We start from the raw sequence: 17,706 nt of genomic DNA on the forward strand, positions 1-17,706 counted from the left end.
CTTTTCCATCACCAAGCCTCCACCACATCACCCACCTTAATCACCCCTCCCCTTCCCGCTTGCTCATCCCCCTCCCTTCTCAAAGCAGTATGAACCCCAAACAGCACCCTCCCACTCCCAAACCTTCTCGTCTTCGCCAACGTGACAAAAGGCTCCTGATTCCTCTCCCCACTCTCCTGATCCACGCATACCATCTGACAACGACGACAACCGCCTAGAAAGTCGAATTCCACACTGCCGCCACTATCTCCACCACTTGCTCCCGCTCCACCGCCTCCAACTCGCATCCCGCTCCACGTATCTTCCACCCATGGCTGTTCCTGTCCAGGCGAGAGAAGGGGACTCTCCGCGAGGACGATATTCGCGCGAAAGACGGAGGGATGCGGAGCTTTGCCGTTGGTGAGTTTGATGGTTTCGTTGAGGCGGTTGAGGGAGGAGCGGGTGATGGTCAGGATGGGGGATTCGTTGCTCAGGAGGATTGGTTGTGGGGCTTGAGTGGTCGTTCTGGGTTTGAGGTGTGTCTTGCTGTGGCGAGAGGAGGCGGAGGCCGGGAAGCGGGCGAGGGTGCATGGAATTCCTATTGCGCGGGTGAAGAAGTCGGCGATTGACGAGGAGGTGTAGATTCGGGCTTTGATGGGGTCGCCGCAGACGTTGGCGGCGTAGGGTTTGAAGGCTGGGGTCGAGAAGTAGCTGGGGTCTTTTGAGAGTGGGATCGTGAGTTGCTCCGTCTGGCCGGAGATCTTGATTCGTAAGACGCCTTCTTGGAAGTCCAGTTGTGGTCGGATAAGGGCCATGCGTGGGTAGGCTTTTTGGCTTAAGGCTGCGCCGGTGCTTTGGTTGATGATGCACCATTCTCGATCCCAGGCGAGACCTTCTGCGTGGACGTCCCAAGACGTGTTTGAAGCTACCTGCCAACCACCGCAGCTTTTGATGGGGTAGACTGTCAAGCTCTCGATGTACAGTCTCGATTTGTGCGATTCGTCGCCGAGTGCCAAAGGTGAGGGCGGGTTTGAAGTGGCAGGTGTCTTGTCCACGAAGAACTCTTTGACGAACTCGATGAACCTCTCCACATCACTTCTAGTACTCATGGCTCCTAGGCTGACCCGGACGACACCAGATGGTTTGCCATTGAGGATGTCGCTTTCGCTGCCGCATCGAAAGCCTGAGGAGAAGTTCTCACGCATCTCCCAAGGTGCCAGGTTGAGATTTGTCGCAGTACCGCCAGGATTACACAGGCCTCCAGTCCGAAGATGGATGTTTTTGATCGAAGCGAGCTTCTCAATTTCATTGTTGCTGACCCAGCGTCCTTGTCGATCGAGGAGGTTGAATGCGACAGTCGGTCCTTGCTTCCCCGTATCACCGTAGCTAGAGTCATTGTGGGTATAGATCTTACATGCTGAAGTTCCATTCCCGTGTCTTAAAGATTTCAATCCATCGTAAAGCCGTTTCGCCAGTCCCGCAGTATGTTTGGCGACATGCTCGAGTGAGCGAAAGATCTCTTGGTGAGTCTCCATGGCGCACTTCAACGCAGAAATGCTATGCACTGGGAGTGTGCCATCCTCGAGTCTTTCATGGAGTGAGGCCGACTTCTTAGCATGCCACTGCTCCTTGAGGCATACAACCATATCGACAGTGCCGCCACCAAAGTACCTTCTCCGGTCGAAGACATTCGCGGCGTCTTTCTTGACGATGAGCGCTCCTAGATCTGGAAATCCAAACATTTTCGAAAAGCTCAACACAGTGAAGTCGTGCGCCTGGTCCGGGTCATCCAAGCGAAGAGGTGAAGTTGCAGCGTAAGCAGCGGCATCCAATAAAGTGTACGTCCTCGGTCGCCTCGCTCTGCATCTTCTGCTCCATTCTAGTGGCAGTCTCCTTCCGTTCATGTTCGATTGGGCCGGATATGCAAATAGTCTTGTCGTCTCGTCGTCCTCACCACCTTCATCTAGCCAAGCCGCAAACTCCGCATCTCCTTCAAAACACCTACTTCCTTTCATAGCCAGCTCTCGGACTCCTACAAGACTCGTGTGAGAGTCAACATGATAGCCAAACCAGAAACCATCATCCACCTCCCTCATCGCATCTGCTACGAGCTTAATAGCAGCAGTGGTATTCGCAGTAAACACCAAATCGAAGTGTTCTGGATCGGCATGAAAGTGCCTTAGACACTGCAACCGTATAGACTGAATCATTTGCGTAGATCTCTGGCTCGAGGGCGAAGCCGAATGCGGGTTCCCGTACAGATTCGCCATCATCTCGGTGTGAAAGCGGCCCATGAGCCGCTTGCTGTAGAGGGTGGTGCCGGCATGATCCAGATACAGCGAGTCGTCGCTTAGCATGGAATACTCGTCGTGGCGCATGGAGGAGATGTATTGGTCATACTCGTCCAGATCCATTTCCCGATTGGCCATGGTGATGTCGGTATCCAGATTGGTGTAACGGCCAGGGCTCACCCAAACTCCTCCCAAGGTAACTCCCACGGCAGACGACCAGCCCACAGAATCATTGAAATGCTCAGAAGATGCAGGAAGTGTGTGAAGGAAAGAAAGGAGAGAGTAGTGGTGTGGATCTATTCTATCAAGGTGCTGTGGTCGTCGGCGAAGGCCGATAAAGAGAGATGCGTCAAGCGGGCTGGGAACAGGCGAGGCGGATCCGAGCGCTTGGTAATTCGTTACCGTCACGGGATTGACTATAAACCATGTGAAGTTATGTTTCCTGCCCAGTGGTTAGAATGAATACGTGCGTAGCATTGTGGTGAAGGCGTTGGAGATGTAGTAGTAATTGGCGCCCATTGATTGGATATATAGGCGAGCGATAACGGCTGATAACTCTAGCGTCTGATCCCCTGTCCTATCCTGACAACAACCAACAACAACATTCCGTCGACAACTTCACCTCGAATTCCATAGCCCAGGTCCTTGCGGGAGAACGAGGAGAATCCGCAGAAGAGACAGGACGGCGAAGACAAGATCATCGCACTGCCTAGATGCTTACTCACCTTAGTCTACCGTAGGGCGAATCCTTAGCATCACCAGCATCACCTACTACCTTTTCAGCTTCCTCATCGACAGCGCCGCTCAAAGTATCAAGGATCCCTCGCGTTTGCTCGAACCTGGTAGGCAGCACGTGGAGGAGATATAGGTGATGAGGCCGCGGCAGCCAAGATGAGGACTAGAAAGAAGAAGGATATATATCTGAAGCTATGCCGTGAGAGCACGAACAAGGTAGGGACAAGTCCTCCATCATGGCACTCATTCATACTGCTGTTGCTCTCTCATTGAGCCTGATCAGGCCTGGTCTTGCGTCTCCTCGGATCAGCAATGTGGACACGTCTCTCACTTTCCTCTACCTAAACAACCTCAATGCTTCAGACGACGGCAATCACGCTGGTGCCATTCTGCTAGAACCATCCAGCAACGATACCGCCGCCTGCGCCGCCATTGGAGAATCTCTCATATCCCGCTCAACGTCACAGGCTCACAGCTCCGACTTCTTCTACTCCCTCGCATATCTAGAGTACTCTGGACAATCGCCTCAAGACCAGCAATACCAGATCCAGGACGGTGCGGTGTCCATTAAGAAGGCGAACAACAGCCTAGCCTTTCAAGGGGAGCAGCCTGATCAACAGCAACTCCCAATACTGTGCACTCATTCTGGCTTGTACGATACTTCCAAGCAGCTCTCCGTCTCGTCCAACGGCAATACCTTCACAGGCTTCCGCAACCCAAAGTCCTTTCGTTTCCTCGGCATTCCATACGCAGACCCGCCCAATCGCTGGGAGTACTCCACAATCTACAGCGAGAAAGGCCAAACAATCGACGCCACTGCTTATGGCTCAGACTGCGCGCAGGCATTCGACCCGAGCAGCACCGAAGATTGCCTTTTCTTGAACATCCAAACTCCATATCTGCCACGGACAAACTCTTCGACCAATCTCCGCCCAGTGCTCTTCACAATTCATGGCGGAGGCTTCACAGGCGGCTCAGGCCAGGGCGCGGATGGCGGCAACCTCGCTTCCAGACACGATATCGTCAGTGTTCAGATCAATTACCGCCTCTCCACTCTCGGCTTCCTCGCCATCCCCAACACGACGATAAAGGGCAACTTTGGGATAGCAGATCAACTTACGGCCTTGAGATGGGTTCGTGAGAACATTGCCAACTTTGGTGGCGACCCAAACAAGATCACCATCATAGGCGAGTCTGCCGGAGCATCTTCTGTTCGGACGTTGCTTGGCTCACCACCCGTCATTGAAGAAAACCTCGTAGCAGGCGCGGTCGCACAGTCGAATCTCGGCGGCGGCGTCACGCTGGGTCTCTATGGAAACTACGGCACAACATTCAGCTCCTACTACACCATCGATCAGTCCTACGCCGTTGCAGGACAACAGATCTTCACCGCGGCAGGATGCACTCAATCCACCGTCTCCGCCCAGATCGAATGTCTGAAAAAGGTCGATGCGCAGACTCTCCAGAACCTTTCAGCTGTCGCTCGCTATGTCGTGCAAGATGGGACATACGTTGACACTGAAGAACTCATCGTTTCGACCAGGAACTCCAGCACCGCTCATGTCCCCGTCATCTTTGGCACGACGTTGAACGATGGGGCATCGCAGGCGACGTACCCACAGCCTCCAGTCACATCTCTCGTGGATGGCATCGTTCAGTCTCTGTACATCAGCACGGATTACGCTCAGGCTATTCTGGACAGTGGATTGTTCCCAGTCTACGACACTGGAAACGTGACACTCGACTCGTTCAACATCTCGCAGCGTGTAGCGACAGATACAACGTTTCGATGTATCGACGAAGCCACTGTATACGCTGGAGCGAAGAGTGGGGCATTCGAGAAGGCGTGGTATTACACCTTCAACAGGACTTATGAAGGGTAACATCCTCTCCCCATCAATATACTCACCATGCTGACATGTGCAGCTACGACCCTAACAACCTCGGCGCCTCAGGCCTCTCGCGCGGTCCAGTCTCCCCCGACTACCCCACCGGCAACCCCAACCTGCCCTACTTCCGTCTCCACGGCAGCGAAGCCGGCTTCACCTACGGCGTCCAATATCCTCTGCGAGACACCAGCGACCTGCTCGCCTCGCAACTCATCTCCGGGTACTTCGCCAACTTTGCTCGGACAGGAGATCCCAACTTCGACGAGGAATATCTGCGTGTTAGGGGGTATACAGATGAATTGAAGGGTGTGCAAGAGAGTGGGAAGTGGGAGGCTGTGAGTGGAGAGGATGGGCCGAGTTGGGAGTTGGATTGGCCGAGTCGAGGGGTGGTGTTCCCGGAGAAGGAGCAGTGTGCTTGGTTGAATTATTCGATTGGATATTATATGGAGGATGGGAAGTAGACTGAAAATACGAAGAGGGCATGTATCGACATCATGATCATAAAATTGGAATATGAACAGCCATCTAGTAAAAGACCCAGAAATCCAGTACCCAAACTCCCAGAAACAAACCCCGCTTCGTTCATCATTATTAACCATCAACAGTGCCCATTCGATGCCAACACAGCACTCGGAACATCAGCCGAATGTCCGTTCGTCTTGGCAGCATCCAAATCGCCATACTGCTGCTTCCAGCCTTCAATCATCGACGTCGAAACATTCGAGCCGCCACAAATGACCAGCACGATCTTATCCTCTGGACGCACGGGTCGACTAAGCGCCTTCTTCAACCGATTGCCGTAGCACAACGCGACATTGACGCCGCATGCAGCTTCGACGAGGATCCTCTCATCCTCTGCAAATCGCCAACATCCCATGGCGGCTTCGGCGTCGCTGAGCACGACGCTCTTGACTCTGCCGGTTTGGTGGCCTTCGGTGGCGAGTTCAAAAGCCCGGTCGGCTGCCTTGGCACATCCCAAACTCGTGGCGATGGAGGTGATTTTCGGCAGAGTTATGTTCTCTCCCTTCTCCAGACTGATCGGCAAAGCGTCCGCCCCGACAGTATTCACGGTCAAGACTTTCGTATCCCGCCACGCACTGCCTAGGTCCTCGATGCCTTGCATGATGCCGATGAAGAGTCCACCCCCACCGCAGCTGCAGACGACATACTCAGGGGGTTCCTCGCCGAGCTCTTCGAACTGATCACGCATCTCGTCGACCATGGTCGAATGGCCGTCCCAGATATCCGGATGGTCGAAAGGAGAGACGTAGATGGGTTCTTCACCTCTCTCATAGGCCTTCTTCATGACGACTTCCCTCATGTAGGCATCTGCCTCTCGGATCGAAGGACCGTGTTGAAGGACTTCCGTCGCGCCGGCGGCTTTTATCTTGGCGATCATGTGTGGTTTTGTGGTGATTGGGACGACGACCTGCCATCACTATCAGCACAACCATCTCATGAAAACCATACACGATCACGACGTACAGTACTAGGCCTCCCGACAAAATTCGCCCCATAAACACACCCCAACCCAGCATTCCCCCCACTACTCGCATAAAAATGCACCCTCTCGGGATCCTGCGCCCGCTCCATGGACTGCAAGACAAGATTACCCAACCCACGGGATTTGAACGAGCCCGAGGGTTGTAAATTCTCGAGCTTGAGAAAGATTCTGCTTCTGCGACTTAACGATCGTGATGGTCGAAGGAGGAGATTGAGGAGGGAAGGGGGGATTTACGTACCATCCTGCTGCTTTGGAGAGGGGGGTGCTCTCGACGAGGGGGGTCTTTCGCCAAGGTTTGTTACGGGTTTGGGAGGAGGGGGCGAGGGGGGTGGTGTTCTTTGCGGCGCCCATTGTTGTGGGAGATTACGATCGATTGATGAACTGAAGGGTTGTTGGATGGAGATGCTGCTGTTCCACAAAGAGACTCGATCGACTCTTATATCAACCTCCACCTAACGTATCCAGACGAAAACGATATGGAAGTCAAACAAGATCGATAGGGATGGCGATAGCGATAGGAGCAGGACGAACGGAAAGAAGACAAGCTCCCACGACGAGAGAAGAGCCGCTCGATAAACACAACAGCAACCCCAGTGGTGGACAGACGTAGTAGGTAGAGAAACCTTCCAAACGAACTCAACCCTGGGACCTTCTTATATCCCATCCCGTATTCTTCCCTCAGCCAAAACCAACCAGCAAGGTCGCAGTCCAATCAAGTCCAAATCCACTCTGCCATGCAACCAGTCCGTCAACCCCGTCCGCATCCATGTTAATCCTGGAAGGCCTGAGAAAGTCTAAAAATTTCTAGCTCGGAATTCCCGCATACGCCCTATCGATGCATGTGGTTGTGCTCACGCCTACCCTTCTCGGTTCGCAGCTCCCGATGCATGTGTTATTCTACTTTCGGTCGTTGGATCCCCAGGCTAGACTGATCAACACACCTTCCACTTCACTCTTTGGCTACTACTTGAACGAACAATGGCTTTCACACCATCAGTGTCTGCTGATAACAATGCCCCGCCTGCTGAGACATCCACCCCTCCATCCATGTCTCCAAAATGCCGAGAGACTCCCTCGACGATAGCTACAAATTTTCCGCCATCCCGTTCTAAGCCGACTCCAAGCGACCAGGATGCTCCATCTCACCACTGCATCATCAGATCAAAGGCCCGCCAATTCTCGTTACCCCATACTTACCCTATAACTTCCCCGAAGCAGGCAAGCGCGAGCGACATGGCTTCCAATTCACCCTCCAGGATCGCTTCGACCGGAGCACGTTTTTCTGTTGCATTACCCCATAGATTATTGGGGGCGGTATGGGGTAATGTGAATTGATCAAAGATTGGATAGGATCGATTAGTCTGATGAATACATGTAATACATTGGCTAGATTGTGCCATCCGCCGATACAATGGTGCATGCTTGCGCATTCCCTTCCCTTGCAACTCCAGTGCTGTCCAGGTCTCGCGATGCTCGATAAGAAACGACGTCGTCCGAAAAGTGGATATCGCGGATTGGGTATTGCGGATGGCGGAAGCCGTTCGAGATCGGATGCCTTTCCAGGTCAAAGCATCCATCCATCCTGCCCATGAATGAAGCGAAAACACACTCAGATCTTACAAGGTTCGTCTCGTCTCGTCTCCTCTCCGCTCCGTCCTTTCCCTATCATCGCATCCAGGGCGTTGGCCAAGGTGTGCGACGTCCGTCACGATAAGCCAGCAGAGAGCCCTCCTTCACTGTACAGTACTTTCCCAGCATTGTCCTCATCATTCGAGTGCTTGATACATCATCCATCTCTTCCTCTTCCTCCGCCCCTTCTCTGATGGCGTGCTCACGGCCTCCAAAACTTCCAAGCCTCGCGATCCCTCCCACCACCTACCAGCTCTTCCACCCCCTCCCTCCCCTCCGCCGTCAGAAACATCTCCAGATCAATCTCCTCCTCTCCAATAACCGCCGGATACAGCACACCCACTCCATCCCCACCCAGCGTGGTTTGGTACTTCTTAAACCCTTCGTCGTGGAGTTGTTGCGTTAATCGTTCGAGAGGAGTTGAGTATGAGGTATTATGCGTGCCAGGCTCACCATTGAGCTCGGCTGCGTCGCCGTTCGTGGTGGAAGTCGCAACGTCCGGTCTGAGCAGTGTTATGGCACAGCCGCCTCCACCAGCACCTGTCAATTTCGTCCAGCCGACGCCGCTCTGGTCGACGAGATATCTCAGCCTTTCCAATCGCGGATGCGACACGCCCAAACTCGTCAAGAGTCCATGGTTGATCCCCATCAACTCGCCCAAGTGCTGTATCCCTTCGGGGCTGTCACTTTCAAAGTCCTCGCTCGTGATCCGCTCGTACACACTCCTCGTGATGCTATCAATGGCATCCAGACAGTTCTCCACCACGGTAGGATGTAGCCCCTTCAACGCCGCGACTTTGGCAACCTCTGTCGCCGTCGATTTCTGCACGCAGGTATCCACCAGCAGTAGAGGCAGTTCGGGGAAATCGCGCATGACCGACACCGACGGCGGTTTGGCGTAGTCTTTTCTCTGAAACAGCACGGCATGTCCATTCGTCGAGACTGTATTATCCACTCCACTGGGGTTCCCATGTATCAACATTTCCGCGACAAACGCCCACCTGTTGATCCTCTCCAGCTGCTCTTCCGCCTCTTTGCCCTGCTGATCTGGGTGTGGCCCTGCCAAAGCACGACATTGTATAAGCAGCGCAGCCGATATACACACGCTGACACTCGCACTGCTCCCCAGCCCCGCCGCGATGGGGATTGTACTGCGCATGGCGTATTCACACCCAGGACTCCTCTCACTGCCCAGACTGAGGAAGAGATACAGAAACGCACTCGCCGCCGCCTGTCGTACCTTCACCTTCTCCGGACTCTCCTCCCCCTTCCCCACACCCATAATATGCGGCTGCATGGCCTCGACCAACTCCCTGTCCAAGCTCGTCACCAGATCATAATACCTCTTCTTGCGCGCGGGATTCGCGAAGGCCTTCCATGGCAAGTCGGCGATGTTCCAGGTGTGGTCGAGGCCGATGTCTGTGAAGCGCAGGGAGACGGTGCGCTGGGATTTGGAGAGGGTGGTGACGAGGAAGTAGGAGCGGAGGGAGATGGCGGCGGCGATGGCGGCTTTGCCGTGGACGACCGCATGTTCGCCGTAGACGATGGTCTTGCCGGGGGCGGAGACGATGAAGGGCGGGGCGAGGGGGGAGGAGTCTTTGCGCGCGCGTGGTTGGTGGTGGTGGCCGTTTGCTGTCGCATTGTGTGTAGGGGTGGATTTAGGGATGGAGTCGCCGTTTAGGTGGTGTCCGTTGGTGTGAGGGTGTTTCGCGGTGCCATTCACGCCATTGACATGCGTCGAGTCGCCGTTGGTGGTGGCCGTGGTGGTGTGCATCGCAGCTGTGGTGATGTTGTCCTCGTCTCGTCCAGTTCCCTCCTCACAGACACGTTTCGTACAGTCAAGAAGACATGCAGCATCCACTCCCGCAGGTCCAACCAGCCAGATGTAGGAGAGTACCTCTGCGCTCGCACGGCGGCGGTCCAAAAAATGGTCTGATATTCAGTTGCGAGATTGAGTTGGCCCTCCGCTTGTACCTGCGTTCTCCGGGGGTGGCGCCCAATCACACCGCCAGTGATGATGTCGACGCCACAGCCCAACAGCCACGATGCCAACGTACGACGTGCTGCGGAGTTTCAGATGTCCGTAGGAATGGAATAGCAGGGCGAAAAGTCCGCGTGGCAGGACAATCTCAGACGTGTGTCGTGGTGGCTGGCGGGGAACAAGAACAAGGGAAAGAACAATGCCAACCAGCATCACCAATCAAGAATGAGATTCGTGACTGGCTCCCTCTATCAACATCGCCCCTTTCCATGCGTGGCAGCTAGTAGTGGTGGTAAAGTACACAGATAAGAAAAGAAAAACGAGCGTCGCCGCAAGCATCGTCCAAGAGGAAGCTCACTCAAAAAGATCCCGCCAAAGCGAAACAGGCTGCCATGCTCCGTCGCTTTGCAGTCGTCAAAAACAAGCGCGTAGTATCGAGGGTGAGTAGTAGTGGTACATCGAAGAGCAAGTCATCATTCCAATCGCATCGCATTCCTCCCTCCACCCGCTTGCGTCAATCGTCCATCCGGCTTTTCTTGCGAACAAACTCCAGTCGTGTCTTCGATGATGAAAATCCTCTCACCAGCATCACACTCACGCAGCCCGGGCCGACTCCATTGATGTTGCTTGAGTCGTGTCCGGCTGTCGGAGCGGCAGTGGGAGGTGAGGGTATTGTACAGTGGTGGGCTGAGCTGCTTTTTGCGGTCCTTCTAGTCACGCATACGGCCCCTGTCGAACCATTCCGTCGCTGGTGTAGCTCGCTGCATTCGACATGGTCCCAATCTGTCCTTTGAGAGAGATGACCTCTTCCTGTAGTCGACTGATGCGCAGTTCGTACTCGTCTTGCATCCGGCTGAAACGCGATTCCAGTGCACGCACGTAGCCCCAGATGTCGTTCTCCTGCGCCATATCCCGCATGCTACTTCCTGACGACCGACCGTGGCTCGACAGACTGCCTGGATTGGAGCCTTGAGCCATGTGCTGGTGAGCGTGCATGTTAGGCGGTGGTGCTCCCGGCAGCGATGTCGGCTGTCGCTGGGTTGCCGCCAGTGGTGGCAAGATGTTGTGAGGCCCACCTTGGTTGGGTGCAAATTGGGCGTTACCCTGCGGTGGCGTCCTACCTCCACCGCTTTGACGTCCAAAGTGCTGCTGCTGGAACTGGGTCGTCAGACTGGTGGACCTGTTACGTCCACCAGCACTCCCATCTCCAACACTCAACCGGTGCTGATCGTGAGGCTGACCAGGTGACAGCGGCTTGGGAGATGAAGTCATCATGCCAGGCTCAGCAAACACTTGCCCTGACCCGTAGTACGCAGAGCCGCCCATTGACGATCCACCCGCAGGACTCGGCTGCCCAGACATCTCACGCGGCGATGTGGCGGTGCTCGATCCGGGGTGTACGACCTGCGGTGGTCCCATGCTGCCTTGCATGGCGCGCGTCGGTGCCGGTGGGTAGGTACTCGAGTGCTGTCGATAGACTTGCCGGTTGGGGTCCTGCGGTGTTTCGAGTTGTTGGCGCTTCCGATGAGGCTCGCTTGTGCGTCGTCCGTGCTCGTCGGTGCCATCGTCATCATCGTACTCGACCCCGTCCATGCCTTCAGCGCCGTCTGGCCCAAAGTCGTCGTCGCCACCGAAACTCGACCGACGTCCAGCGCAACCGCCAGGGCCTTTGTTATGTCGTGCCAGGGCGTCACCACGTGCGAAGCGCCGACCGCACTTGTCACATGTATGCGGCCGTTCACCAGTGTGAAGCTTGGTGTGGCGTTTGAGGTCGTGCAAACGGCGGAACCGTGCTTGGCACGTCTGACACACGTACGGCTTCTCTTGACTGTGCGTGAGAAGGTGACTTTTGAGGTTGTGATGTCGCGTGAAGTCGGTGGAACAATACGGACATTTGTGTCGTTTGTTGGAAGCGGGTGACTTGGGGCTGCCTTGGCCGAAGCCCGGAAGGCTCATACCACGGGATGGTCCGCCACCTTCCTGGCCTTGGTCTTGCTGCGGCGGTGGACCTGGGTAGGAGAAGGAGATGTTCTTGTTTTCCGACTCGGGCACGGTCAAGTTGCCGTTGTTCTCTGGATAGCCCTCGCCTTCGGTCATTTGGGCGGGCTCAGCCACAAATTGTTGGCCTGGGGTAGAGTTCTGGTCGTTGGCTGTGGCTGTCATCGCACCTCCCGCACCCGTGCTTTCGAGCGTGCCAAAGCTGCCCAGACTGACTGGACTGACCTGCGCGTCACCCTCCACCTGCGCGCTGTCGTCGGGGACAGAAATCTTTTCGGCGGCCTTGCGCAAGGGCTCGCTCAGCTTATCCGGCGCCGGCGCATCGCCCGGTCGACTGATCCCGCCTCCGCCCATGAGAGACTGCACCGCGGCTACAGCAGGATTGGGACTTGTTTGTCGCGACGTTGGTTCTGCGTTTTGCTGCTGTTGTTTCCTACGCTTCATCTCCGCCATGGCGGCAGCACCAGTCAAAGCTGCCGCCCTCCCCGGCGACAAACGCGCCTCTGCTGCCTTGGGAGAGGCTTCAACACTTGCACTACCAGCCTTTTGCACAGATCGGGGACGGAGGAGATTGATGTTGTCGACGCCGGTGGTGTTGAGAGGCAGAGAGCCCGGCGACAAGGAATTGGGCGTTCGCGGGGCGGTTTCGAGCGAGTTGAGAGGGTCAGGGTGGGATGGGGTCGTCGCGCGCGTTGTCGTGGCCATGTGGCTATATGGTCATGGATTGTATCACTATGCGATTCGAAATGTCTATTATGTTTTGCCGCCGTCACGATCGATCCGCGTCAGTCCCCCGATTCGCGCCGGACGCTATGCTCCAATGCAACTGGCCAGGCTGAGAGCGCATTTCACGGCGATGCGAGTCGTGCTGGTCGCCGTCGTCGTCGTCGTCGTCGTCGTCTGTCGGTGGTGGTCGTCGTGGTGGGTGGGTGACTGGCACGCAACGTTCTAGAGCGTCTCAACGACTGTTTGGCTCGGCGCCAGTAATGCCGACCGCGTGCCTGGGTTGCTGGCGAACGACGAAGTGGGTGGTAGGCTCCTCCTGGGGGTTGCTGGCGGTGGGTGAATAATTGCAGCGCCAGAGCGCAGCAGCAGCAACGGCGGCGGCGGCTGGTGTGGTGTGGCAGAGTGGCAGAGTTGGCTTCGAGCAGCGGCGGGCGTCAGCAGCGTCCACTTGGCACGGCCTTTCTGCCTTCAGCACAGCCAGTGGTGGCGCGCGGCGTGGCAAGGCCCGTCGGGATGAGGCGTGGGAGAGGCGTCGCCCGATTTCTACCGGGGCCCGTCGTCGATTTGATTAAGCAGGAACGAAGTAGATGATGTGGTGATGTTCACAGGCAGACAGGGAAGGAGCAAACAACATCAACGACCGATGATAGACACCCTCGACAGGCCTTGAGGCCAGGCGGAGCTGCGCCTTGCTGCCAAGCCTCCGTCATAACAGGCAAGAGCAGCCAACAGCCCGCTGCACCTGCTCCCCTCCACCAGCCATCCACCCATCCACATCCACCCACCGATCGACGCCCGCCACGCCACACATTGATTGATACGCGCCCATCAATTGCTACTCAATTACTACTTGCTCGCTTGATGGAGCGCGCCCAGGATGTCCGCCCCGACTCTTCTGCGAGCGCCTGTCGGCAAAACTGCCACCCGATCCTGAGCGTATGCTCCTCGATGCCGCCACGCGCAGAGATGGCCGTCCCCTTTCCCTTCACCTCGCTGCAGACGTCAGCCCTCACACAACAGCCTTTCCGATCGGATCATCGCCGCATCATACGGTCTGCGTGCCTGCAGCTTCACCACTCCTCAGCTCGTATTGGTGGTGACTTCTGGCCCAGCGCTGGCCTGTGGCGGCCTGTGAGAGCTACCGTACGTCCACGGAAACTCTGTTGTGAAGACGTCGTGCGTGGCTGGTATTGACTTCCACCCGTCTGGTAGCGCGCTGCTTGATGAGGCTTGTGATGGTCATGAGCAGGACAGCGGGTCAAATCAATTCTCCATCAAATTCTCCATCAATTTATCCCTGCACTTCATCCCACCTCCATCCGTGGATCTTGGTTGAATCTGGCAAGACGGCGGCGAGTCCTTACAGCACCTCCTCCATCGACAGTTGCTTCGGCAATTCGAACTGCCTGCTCTCCCCCAGGCATCTTCGCTGCTAGCTCGCGTGGAGATGCTCGTCATGCCGCCTCGCAGCACTGATGAAAACAGGTTGCTCTCACGCCAGACGCCTTGGCATGATGCTCGCTCTCCTCGTCGCCTCCTCGTCAGGCAGTCAACCTCGACTCGCCGTCACCTTCGCGGCCTAGCCTGTGCGACCAAAACCTGCTTCGTGAGATTGCATTGTTTCCATGACACGCAAGCGCGTAAAGATCGGACAGACTAAAGCTGCCGGCGCTATAGAATAGTACATCGGCATACGCGGAAGCCACCATCAATTCGACTTGGTAATAAGCTTGAAGAGAATGGTGGGTACACACGAGCCACACGGAGACATCTTGCACGGACACCTGTTCACATCTCACCTTTGCTTTTCACTATTATGTACATGTAGCTGTGAGCAAATGGCGTTCAATTCGCAAGCCTCGCCGCGGCCAGATCATTTCCTGCACCTCATCATTCACAAGCCACATCTAGCCACGCATACGTCGCCATCTAACCACATCAACACAAGGAAAGACGAAAGAGGCAATCGAGGAACTAGAAGTCGAGTCCGCTTCTTCCATAGTCCCAACTCTCCGTCAGGCCAATAACAATAAGCTCCCTGCTGTCGCGTGTCCATGCTAGGATGGTCCGACGCCTCACAGCGATCCACTCGAACTTCATGAAGAAAACTATGCCTGAGGCAGCAATGAATCTTCACAGCACCGTCCACGACGACTCGGGCACCGAGGCCAAACTGCGAGATCCAAAATTGCCCCCGTAGTAGTGATTGTAATCGTCCTTGCGCAGGTAGACGGTGCTCTCGGCAAGCCGCTCAAAGTCACCAGCACCGTCCGACTCATCCACGATCGAGTCTGTCGAACCACTCGTATCGCGGGAGAAGGAGCCGTCGTTCCTGCGGATCAGAGCAAGAGCACATCGCAAGCCCTGTGGGCCACCTCGTCGCACAGTGTCGACACAATTGATTTCGAGGAAGAGGCCTAGAGTGAGAGGCTCCCCATCGTCATCACTTGGCTCACCACCACTGATTGCGATGCCACTATGCCGAAGCTGCAGCAGACTGGCGCTCATCTCCACTCCTCTGTTCGTGACCCGGAATGTTTGACGCTTCCGGTCTGGATGCGCTTGATCGATGCCACCACAGAGCTCGAACCTCGCAGGCGAAGAGGCGAGAAATCCCGTAGCGTAGCTCACATACGGCGTCGACTTCCACGCGAGGATGGATTCGTCATCGAACCGGCGGATAATCTCTTCCTGAAGGCGGATGAATGCGTACGTCCCTTCGCCGTACAACAGCGGCAAGTTGACCCCGAAAAGCCCAAAGAGACAGTACGCTTCATCTTCCGGCCGCGTCGTCTTTCTCCTGCTGGCCCAGCTCATGCGCTTCGCCATGCTGGTCCAGTGCACTCTTTGCCTGCCATTGTCCCTGAGGAACTCGGCAGGCACTCCTGATACGAGGGAGAGTGCGTCGGATAAGCTGGTCCGTGTCCCAATACATCGCCACTGGCTGTCGCAAATGTAGACCTCAACCGGCGCAAGCATCTCCTGGAGTGTCCAGCCTCGAGTGAACCATTCTGACATCCGCAACGAATCTTCATCGCTAGAGTGGACATCATGAAGCCACGCAATGCAGTACTCCGCGTGCCAATACCACTGCCACATGGAGTTGATCGATTCGGAGAGTTCAGCGCTGCTCCGTTTGTCGATGCAGCATGTATCAATCCATGCCCATTCGATGTGGGTGGGAAGGTAGTCCGGGTGCTGTTGTAAAAGCCTGCAAAAGCTGGCAATCTTCTCGTACCCGGGTCCCTTTCGTTGGCTGGGATTCATGAACTGTTCGTACGTGATTTCACGCCCGATCCATCGATGTGAGAGGATGGCGTATGGTGGAGGACTGAAGAATTCTTCCAATTCGAGAGTATGTATGTTGATCAGCCGCATTTTGCTGCAAGACCGTAGGAGGTAGGTCAAGAACCAGGAGGTCTTTTCAGCTGGACAGCTTGAGGTGGGGGAGGTGCATGAATTCTCGCTCTCAGGAAGTTGTCGTCTTGTGAGGACGTGGCCATTATCAAGGTATGTTACTTGCTCAATGCCGACTATCCTACAGCAGTTCATAGTCTTCAATCGTGCCTCCTTGCTGACTGGTCGTGGGGCTCACAAGCCACCGGTCGTCTTGAATCAGTATGTTGGTAGCATCATCTGGAGTGCAGGCGCCAGCGCCCATGGCCTCCTCGATCATCTCGTACGAGATGTTCTTCCATTCCAAGTAACGTGCGTGTATCCGCTGATATCGGTGCGAGTCCAGCTGTCTCAGCGCAAGCAGCACCCGTTTGGCACCTTCTTCATGGACGGTAGCGCAGTTCAGGATCAGAAGACGGATTTCATCTCCCATGCAGTCCGGCAGTCTGAGCAGCGATGTCTCCACCTCGATGCCCTGGCTGGTCACTCGAAACGATCTGTTGCCGTCATTGTCGCATCGAACGACATGGTTGTCTTTGCTGAAGCTGTCCGCAGATCTGGAGAGAATGCCAGAGAAGTTCCCCAAAGGTGAGGACCATGCAAAGATGGACTCATCGTCGGATTGAAGGACGATCGCTTTCTGGAGACGCGTGAAGGCTCGGTCATGCTCTCCATAAAGTAAGGGAAGGTTCACATCGAAGAGGCCGAACAGACAGTAGGCCTGATCTTCTCTGCGAGTAGTGACTCGACCACTAGCCCAGCTCATCTTCTGTGCCACGCTCGCTCGTCTTGCGTTGCCAGACAGCAACCTCTCTGGCGGTATACCCGTGGTCTCACAAATAATCTCGTAGCAACCCCACTTGTCCGAGATGATCTCCCAGGCCTGATCAAAGAAAATGACATTCCGGGGTGCCAGCAGCTCTTGCAAAGTCCAGCCGCGTTGAAACCATTCGGAGGTGGAAATGCTGGTCTCAGAATCTGCGACATCGAAGAGATAGGCCACGCAGAACTCGGCGTTCGAGTACCAATACCACATGGAGTTGATCGCCTCAGACAGTTCAGCACTGCTGCGTTTGTCGATACAGCAGGTGTCGACCCACGCCCATGCTACGGGTTCTTGCACTCGGCCAGAGATCTTGAACCCCGTACGCACGATCTCGCAGAATTTGGATATTTTCTCGAAACTCGCGCCAGTCCGTGTTTGCGGATCGGGATAATGCTCGTAGCTGACTTCCCGGCCAACCCAGCGATGGGAGAGAATCGCGTAGCGAGGTGGATTTGCGTCGAATTCCTCCAACTCCAGAGTCTGCACGTTGATCAGGCGCATGGCTTGGATGTTCAGTGGTCCAGAGGAATCGAAGTCCGCCACAAATGCAAGGAAGATCGAAGTGTGACAATCAGTCGCCTTTTCGCTGAGGATCTACTCAATGTGAAGTGCGGAAAATGCTGCTTGCATTGCCGAGCATTGTTAGCTGGTAATCTGGGCGGCTTATTCGACCTTACGGCGCGGCTGTGTCGCATAAAAGAATGTTGAGGCATGCTCAGCCGCAAAATTCGTCTGTGTGCTACAATATGCGC

At 55.5% G+C, this 17,706-nt stretch overlaps 7 protein-coding genes across 7 annotated transcripts; 1 reads left to right on the forward strand and 6 right to left on the reverse strand.

Annotated features, from left to right (window-relative positions):
- Positions 1 to 8: 8 nt before the first annotated feature.
- Positions 9 to 2,408, reverse strand: M409DRAFT_65177 (uncharacterized protein; the record flags this gene model as incomplete). The annotated part of the gene is made up of 1 exon (XM_033816401.1): positions 9 to 2,408. The coding sequence occupies one exon, from the start codon at positions 2,406 to 2,408 to the stop codon at positions 9 to 11; it is 2,400 nt and encodes a 799-aa protein (XP_033669657.1).
- An 833-nt stretch (positions 2,409 to 3,241) lies between these two features.
- Positions 3,242 to 5,355, forward strand: M409DRAFT_52786 (uncharacterized protein; the record flags this gene model as incomplete). Its single annotated transcript, XM_033812173.1, has 2 exons — positions 3,242 to 4,884; positions 4,932 to 5,355. The coding sequence occupies 2 exons, from the start codon at positions 3,242 to 3,244 to the stop codon at positions 5,353 to 5,355; spliced, it is 2,067 nt and encodes a 688-aa protein (XP_033669658.1).
- Positions 5,356 to 5,492: 137 nt separating this feature from the next.
- Positions 5,493 to 6,749, reverse strand: M409DRAFT_20787 (uncharacterized protein; the record flags this gene model as incomplete). The annotated part of the gene is made up of 3 exons (XM_033805550.1): positions 5,493 to 6,323; positions 6,380 to 6,569; positions 6,637 to 6,749. 3 exons carry the CDS (start codon positions 6,747 to 6,749, stop codon positions 5,493 to 5,495), a joined length of 1,134 nt encoding a protein of 377 aa, XP_033669659.1.
- Positions 6,750 to 8,229: 1,480 nt separating this feature from the next.
- Positions 8,230 to 9,801, reverse strand: M409DRAFT_20788 (uncharacterized protein; the record flags this gene model as incomplete). The annotated part of the gene is made up of 1 exon (XM_033805551.1): positions 8,230 to 9,801. The coding sequence occupies one exon, from the start codon at positions 9,799 to 9,801 to the stop codon at positions 8,230 to 8,232; it is 1,572 nt and encodes a 523-aa protein (XP_033669660.1).
- A 921-nt stretch (positions 9,802 to 10,722) lies between these two features.
- On the reverse strand, positions 10,723 to 12,711 carry M409DRAFT_65181 (uncharacterized protein; the record flags this gene model as incomplete). Its single annotated transcript, XM_033816402.1, has 1 exon — positions 10,723 to 12,711. The coding sequence occupies one exon, from the start codon at positions 12,709 to 12,711 to the stop codon at positions 10,723 to 10,725; it is 1,989 nt and encodes a 662-aa protein (XP_033669661.1).
- Positions 12,712 to 14,865: 2,154 nt separating this feature from the next.
- M409DRAFT_20790 (uncharacterized protein) lies at positions 14,866 to 16,110 on the reverse strand (the record flags this gene model as incomplete). The annotated part of the gene is made up of 1 exon (XM_033805552.1): positions 14,866 to 16,110. One exon carries the CDS (start codon positions 16,108 to 16,110, stop codon positions 14,866 to 14,868), a length of 1,245 nt encoding a protein of 414 aa, XP_033669662.1.
- A 294-nt stretch (positions 16,111 to 16,404) lies between these two features.
- M409DRAFT_65182 (uncharacterized protein) lies at positions 16,405 to 17,455 on the reverse strand (the record flags this gene model as incomplete). Its single annotated transcript, XM_033816403.1, has 2 exons — positions 16,405 to 16,453; positions 16,725 to 17,455. The coding sequence occupies 2 exons, from the start codon at positions 17,453 to 17,455 to the stop codon at positions 16,405 to 16,407; spliced, it is 780 nt and encodes a 259-aa protein (XP_033669663.1).
- Between the last annotated feature and the right edge of the window lie 251 nt (positions 17,456 to 17,706).

Source organism: Zasmidium cellare (genome assembly GCF_010093935.1).
Source record: "Zasmidium cellare ATCC 36951 unplaced genomic scaffold M409scaffold_11, whole genome shotgun sequence".
In the NCBI taxonomy this organism is placed as follows: Eukaryota; Fungi; Ascomycota; class Dothideomycetes; order Mycosphaerellales; family Mycosphaerellaceae; genus Zasmidium; species Zasmidium cellare.